Source organism: Oncorhynchus mykiss, chromosome 24 (genome assembly GCF_013265735.2).
Source record: "Oncorhynchus mykiss isolate Arlee chromosome 24, USDA_OmykA_1.1, whole genome shotgun sequence".
In the NCBI taxonomy this organism is placed as follows: domain Eukaryota; kingdom Metazoa; phylum Chordata; class Actinopteri; order Salmoniformes; family Salmonidae; genus Oncorhynchus; species Oncorhynchus mykiss.
In genome coordinates this window covers 45,363,813-45,370,618 of record NC_048588.1, presented here as the reverse complement: position 1 = coordinate 45,370,618, position 6,806 = coordinate 45,363,813, and the positions used below count along the sequence as shown (strand labels likewise).

The window sequence follows — 6,806 nt, the reverse complement described above, 5'->3', positions numbered from 1 at the left end:
GGCAATGTTGACAAATGTTTTCCATGCCAATAAAGCCATTAAATTGATATTATTTACTAAGGCATGACTATAGAGTATTCATAATGTATGAAGGCTTAAATAGTTTATTCATCATTTATTAAGGAATAACTATAGTTTATTCATCATTTCCCAAGACATGACTATAGTTTATTAATCATTTACTAAGGCATGACAATACAATGGCATTTCAATTGCTATAACAATAAAACAGAACAAGTTTCCCGACACAAAAACACTCCAGATTAGTCTCAAATCTAAATCACAGTCGTAAGAATAGTTGATGAAACGTTGCTGTAGAGAAAGTTCTCCCCACTAGAGAAGAGGGATGTGGTCTCTGTAAAGGCTCTCTGTCCCAGTGAATGATCCCAAGCCCTGCCCATTCCGAGGTTCAGATCACATGAGTCAGAGTCGGATGTCCTGCCTGGAGTGTAGAACCAAGTCAGCTTCAACTTTACAACAGTGAGAAGGCAATGATTTACAATGCGCGCTGTCACTCCTGTTTCATGGCAAAATCGGTAAACTCTCGAAAGTTAATCTGTGCAGTTATTTGAGTTTCGCTCAAGATACGTTTTTAGCTGTTCTCTTTGTGTTTCTTTTTGGAAAAGTTACAGATACAGTTGGGTAGATATGCACGTTGTTATATTAGCTAGTGTGTCTTTCCGAAACAGCAGAAAGAAGAGTACACTTTTCGGAGATTACAATAGTTAGCACGTATATTAGCACGCCATATTGTTGGGAGAAAATACATTCACAATAAATTAACAACCTCATCGAATTTACTTTTGGAAGAATTTACTTTTGGAAGTTGGATGATTTGAGGTTTCAAGTTTCGTTCTGAAGAAAACTTTGCATTGATTTTGGCTCTTTGAATCTTTTCTATACATTTTTTTCTCGAGCAAATACGTTTTGTATTGTTTTTGGAATAACCATGGATCCCAGCCAGCACAACCCTCCAGCCGGTCACCAGATAGTCCATGTCCGGGGAGACTCGGAGACTGATCTGGAGGCCCTTTTCAACGCTGTTATGAACCCGAAAAACACAATCGTCCCTGCCTCCGTCCCCATGAGGATGAGAAAGCTACCCGATTCCTTCTTCAAACCGCCTGAGCCAAAGTCCCACTCCAGACAAGTAAGAGATTAGAGACCACCCTCACACACACAACCCACCTACTAGGCCCACGACACTTTACTGACTAGTAGAGGAAAACCTTTTGTGTCGTTTTACACTTACGCACACATGTTACTACTCGGGAGTGTCCTACAACTCCAGACAAAAGCGGGAGGTTTAAAACATATTTAAAAGTCGCCAAAGTTCAGGAGCATGTCTTTAACTAATTCAACTGATTGAGAAGTTATCTTCTATTTCCTAAATACAGACCAATCAACAACTGAGCACGGTAACCTTTGAGGGAGTTGTTGATTAACGTTTAAAGTGTTATTACTATAGTAGTGCGTGCTGTGTGCATGGATTACTTTTAAAATTAGTTATTTGAAGTTAGTACACAAGTTCTGGTTGCAAGTTGTAGTTGCAAAAGTGATATGAGTTATTTTATAAAAAAACTGTATTTTTTTGTGTTGCCTAAATAAGCTTATTAATATACAGTACCACTATAAAATATACATTATTAATTTTAAGATTGATTAAAGGTGTAACTTTTGATGTTTGTAAATTTGAACAAAATGTCCTGTGATCAAAAAATGGACTGTAGGCTTATATTTACTTCGATAGCAACAGATACGTTTGTGTAGAAGTGGATGCTGCCAGCGCGGTTTGTGAAACAATGTAGCGGTTACAAAATCATATGCTGGTTGTTGAATCACTCAATCCTATTGACAATTTCTTCTTTTTAGTTTCTGATCTTTGGTAAAAGAGTTGAGCTAACTACATTTCGCAGTAGCTTGGAGGTAGTTCACTAGTTAATAGCCTTTTTTTTGCCATGGAGTGGTAGAGCTAACTACTGGAACTACAAACCACTTTTTCTTCTCCAAAAATATAAAAAAATATGGGTGAAGTAGGCAGTCATTTCCTTTATTTTTTGTCATCAGACCTGCCTAATTCTCACTTGAAACATTCTTGTTGTTTTTAATAGACTACATTATACATTCTGTTAAAATATAACCCCAAAAGTTATCTCTTCTTCTAATTTTTTGTCTGTGACATGTTAGATTTATATATGATAATTGTTCACTAAGTAGTTCGGATGTAGTGGACTACTTTTTCAAAGTAACTATAGTTCATTAAACTGTATTTTTGGTATTGGCTTTAAGGGCGGCAGGTGAGGTTAGAGTATTGGGCCAGTAACCAAAAGGCTGCTGGTTCGAATACCTGAGCTGACAAGGTGAAACATCTGTCCATGTGCCCGTGAGCAAGGCACTTAACCCTAATTGCTCCAGGGGCACTGTACAACGGTGAAGGTGGCCGTGACCCCACTCCCTGTGGATGTCTCAGGGGCAGTTGGGATATGGTGATCGTGGCCGTGACCCCACTCCCTGTGGATGTCTCAGGGGGAGTTGGGATATGGTGACCGTGGCCGTGACCCCACTCCCTGTGGATGTCTCAGGGGGAGTTGGGATATGGTGACCGTGGCCGTGACCCCACTCTCTGTGGGTGTCTCAGGGGGAGTTGGGATATGGTGACCCTGGCCGTGACCCCACTCCCTGTGGATGTCTCAGGGGGAGTTGGGATATGGTGACCCTGGCCATGACCCCACTCTCTGTGGATGTCTCAGGGGGAGTTGGGATATGGTGACCCTGGCCGTGACCCCACTCCCTGTGGATGTCTCAGGGGGAGTTGGGATATGGTGACCCTGGCCGTGACCCCACTCTCTGTGGATGTCTCAGGGGGAGTTGGGATATGGTGACCCTGGCCGTGACCCCACTCCCTGTGGATGTCTCAGGGGGAGTTGGGATATGGTGACCCTGGCCGTGACCCCACTCCCTGTGGATGTCTCAGGGGGAGTTGGGATATGGTGACCCTGGCCGTGACCCCACTCCCTGTGGATGTCTCAGGGGGAGTTGGGATATGGTGACCGTGGCCGTGACCCCACTCCCTGTGGATGTCTCAGGGGGAGTTGGGATATGGTGACCCTGGCCGTGACCCCACTCTCTGTGGATGTCTCAGGGGGAGTTGGGATATGGTGACCGTGGCCGTGACCCCACTCCCTGTGGATATCTCAGGGGGAGTTGGGATATGGTGACCCTGGCCGTGACCCCACTCCCTGTGGATGTCTCAGGGGGAGTTGGGATATGGTGACCGTGGCCGTGACCCCACTCTCTGTGGATGTCTCAGGGGGAGTTGGGATATGGTGACCCTGGCCGTGACCCCACTCCCTGTGGATGTCTCAGGGGGAGTTGGGATATGGTGACCCTGGCCGTGACCCCACTCCCTGTGGATGTCTCAGGGGGAGTTGGGATATGGTGACCCTGGCCGTGACCCCACTCCCTGTGGATGTCTCAGGGGGAGTTGGGATATGGTGACCCTGGCCGTGACCCCACTCTCTGTGGATGTCTCAGGGGGAGTTGGGATATGGTGACCCTGGCCGTGACCCCACTCTCTGTGGATGTCTCAGGGGGAGTTGGGATATGGTGACCCTGGCCGTGACCCCACTCCCTGTGGATGTCTCAGGGGGAGTTGGGATATGGTGACCCTGGCCGTGACCCCACTCCCTGTGGGTGTCTCAGGGGGAGTTGGGATATGGTGACCCTGGCCGTGACCCTACTCCCTGTGGGTGTCTCAGGGGGAGTTGGGATATGGTGACCCTGGCCGTGACCCCACTCCCTGTGGGTGTCTCAGGGGGAGTTGGGATATGGTGACCCTGGCCGTGACCCCACTCCCTGTGGATGTCTCAGGGGGAGTTGGGATATGGTGACCCTGGCCGTGACCCCACTCCCTGTGGATGTCTCAGGAGGAGTTGGGATATGGTGACCCTGGCCGTGACCCCACTCTCTGTGGGTGTCTCAGGGGGAGTTGGGATATGGTGACCCTGGCCGTGACCCCACTCCCTGTGGGTGTCTCAGGGGGAGTTGGGATATGGTGACCCTGGCCGTGACCCCACTCCCTGTGGATGTCTCAGGGGGAGTTGGGATATGGTGACCCTGGCCGTGACCCCACTCCCTGTGGATGTCTCAGGGGGAGTTGGGATATGGTGACCCTGGCCGTGACCCCACTCTCTGTGGATGTCTCAGGGGGAGTTGGGATATGGTGACCCTGGCCGTGACCCCACTCCCTGTGGGTGTCTCAGGGGGAGTTGGGATATGGTGACCCTGGCTGTGACCCCACTCCCTGTGGATGTCTCAGGGGGAGTTGGGATATGGTGACCCTGGCGGTGACCCCACTCCCTGTGGGTGTCTCAGGGGGAGTTGGGATATGATGACCCTGGCGGTGACCCCACTCCCTGTGGGTGTCTCAGGGGGAGTTGGGATATGGTGACCCTGGCTGTGACCGCACTCCCTGTGGATGTCTCAGGGGGAGTTGGGATATGGTGACCCTGGCTGTGACCCCACTCCCTGTGGATGTCTCAGGGGGAGTTGGGATATGGTGACCCTGGCGGTGACCCCACTCCCTGTGGGTGTCTCAGGGGGAGTTGGGATATGGTGACCCTGGCCGTGACCCCACTCCCTGTGGATGTCTCAGGGGGAGTTGGGATATGGTGACCCTGGCCGTGACCCCACTCCCTGTGGATGTCTCAGGGGGAGTTGGGATATGGTGACCCTGACTGTGACCCCACTCCCTGTGGATGTCTCAGGGGGAGTTGGGATATGGTGACCCTGGCCGTGACCCCACTCCCTGTGGGTGTCTCAGGGGGAGTTGGGATATGGTGACCCTGGCCGTGACCCCACTCCCTGTGGATGTCTCAGGGGGAGTTGGGATATGGTGACCCTGGCCGTGACCCCACTCTCTGTGGATGTCTCAGGGGGAGTTGGGATATGGTGACCCTGGCCGTGACCCCACTCCCTGTGGATGTCTCAGGGGGAGTTGGGATATGGTGACCCTGACCGTGACCCCACTCCCTGTGGATGTCTCAGGGGGAGTTGGGATATGGAAGAAACACATTTCCATTACACACTGTGTGTAACAGGACAATATTAAAGTATATTTATAGTAACTTCTTCCAGTGTGAAGGAACTGGTAGCTTGGTAAACTGTATTCTCCTCTCTCGCCCTCCTGTCCTCTCTTCCTCTCCTCTCTCCCCCTCCTCTCTCCACTCTTCCCCTCCTCTCTCCCCTCCTCATCCCCCCTCATCTCCTCTCCTTCCTACCTCCACCCAGGCTAGCACAGATGCAGTTACGGCTGGTGCCCTCGCCCCCCACCATGTGCGTGCCCACTCATCTCCGGCCTCTCTACAGCTAGGGGCAGTGTCACCCCTGTTGGGCATGGTCCCAGCGGGCGCGCCTCCATCAAACCTCCGACAGTCGTCCTATGAGATCCCAGATGACATGCCCCTGCCCCCAGGTTGGGAGGTGGCTCAGACCCCCTCTGGACAGAGATACTTCCTCAAGTAAGTTTAAAAACAACACTGTAATAACACACTATGTAGGCTGCATCCTTTCTGGTTGTATCACCGCCTGGTGCGGCAACTGCACTGCCCACAACCACAGGGCTCTCCAGAGGGTGGTGTGGTTTGCCCAACGCATCACTGGGGGCACATTGCCTGCCTTGCAGGACACCTATAGCACCTGATATCACAGGAAGGCCATAAAGATCATCAAGGACAACAACCACCCTAGCCACTGCCTGTTCACCCTGCTATCATCCAGAAGGCGAGGTCAGTACAGGTGCATCAAAGCTGGGACCGAGAGACTGAAAAACAGCTTCTATCTCAAGTCCATCAGACTGTTAAATAGCCATCACTAGCCGGCCTCCACCCGGTTACTCAACCCTGCACGTTAGAGGCTGCTGCCCCATATACATAGACATGGAATCACTGGTCACTTTAATAATGGAACACTAGCCACTCTCAACCCTGCACGTTAGAGGCTGCTGCCCTATAGACATGGAATCACTGGTCACTTTAATAATGGAACACTAGCCACTCTCAACCCTGCACGTTAGAGGCTGCTGCCCTATAGACATGGAATCACTGGTCACTTTAATAATGGAACACTAGCCACTCTCAACCCTGCACGTTAGAGGCTGCTGCCCCATATACATAGACATGGAATCACTGGTCACTTTAATAATGTTTATATGGTGCTTTGCTCATCTCATATGTATATACTGTCTTCTGTTCAACTGTATTTAGTCAACGCCACTCCAACATTGCTCGTCCTAATATTTACATTTCTTAACTCCATTATTTTACTTTAGATTTGTGTGTATTGTTGTGAATTGTTAGATATTACTGCACTGTTGGAGCTAGAAACACAAGCATTTAGTTAGATACTACTGTACTGTTGGAGCTAGAAACACAAGCATTTAGTTAGATATTACTGCACTGTTGGAGCTAGAAACACAAGCATTTAGTTAGATATTACTGCACTGTTGGAGCTAGAAACACAAGCATTTAGTTAGATATTACTGTACTGTTGGAGCTAGAAACACAAGCATTTAGTTAGATACTACTGTACTGTTGGAGCTAGAAACACAAGCATTTAGTTAGATATTACTGTTGGAGCTAGAAACAAAAGCATTTAGTTAGATATTACTGCACTGTTGGAGCTAGAAACACAAGCATTTAGTTAGACATTACTGTTGGAGCTAGAAACACAAGCATTTAGTTAGATATTACTGTTGGAGCTAGAAACACAAGCATTTAGTTAGATATTACTGTTGGAGCTAGAAACAC

At 49.1% G+C, this 6,806-nt stretch overlaps 1 protein-coding gene across 2 annotated transcripts in view; it reads left to right on the top strand.

Annotated features, from left to right (window-relative positions):
• Positions 1-266: 266 nt before the first annotated feature.
• Positions 267-6,806, top strand: part of LOC110503298 (Yes1 associated transcriptional regulator) — a 69,039-nt gene continuing 62,499 nt past the window's right edge. For both annotated transcript variants that reach the window (XR_005039359.1, XM_036961713.1), the window contains exons 1-2: positions 267-1,150; positions 5,290-5,519. Coding sequence is in view for 1 of the 2 variants with exons in the window: in XM_036961713.1 (XP_036817608.1) it covers positions 950-1,150; positions 5,290-5,519 (431 nt within the window). In the remaining variant the exon portion in view is untranslated. The remainder of the gene's footprint in view (positions 1,151-5,289; positions 5,520-6,806) is intronic.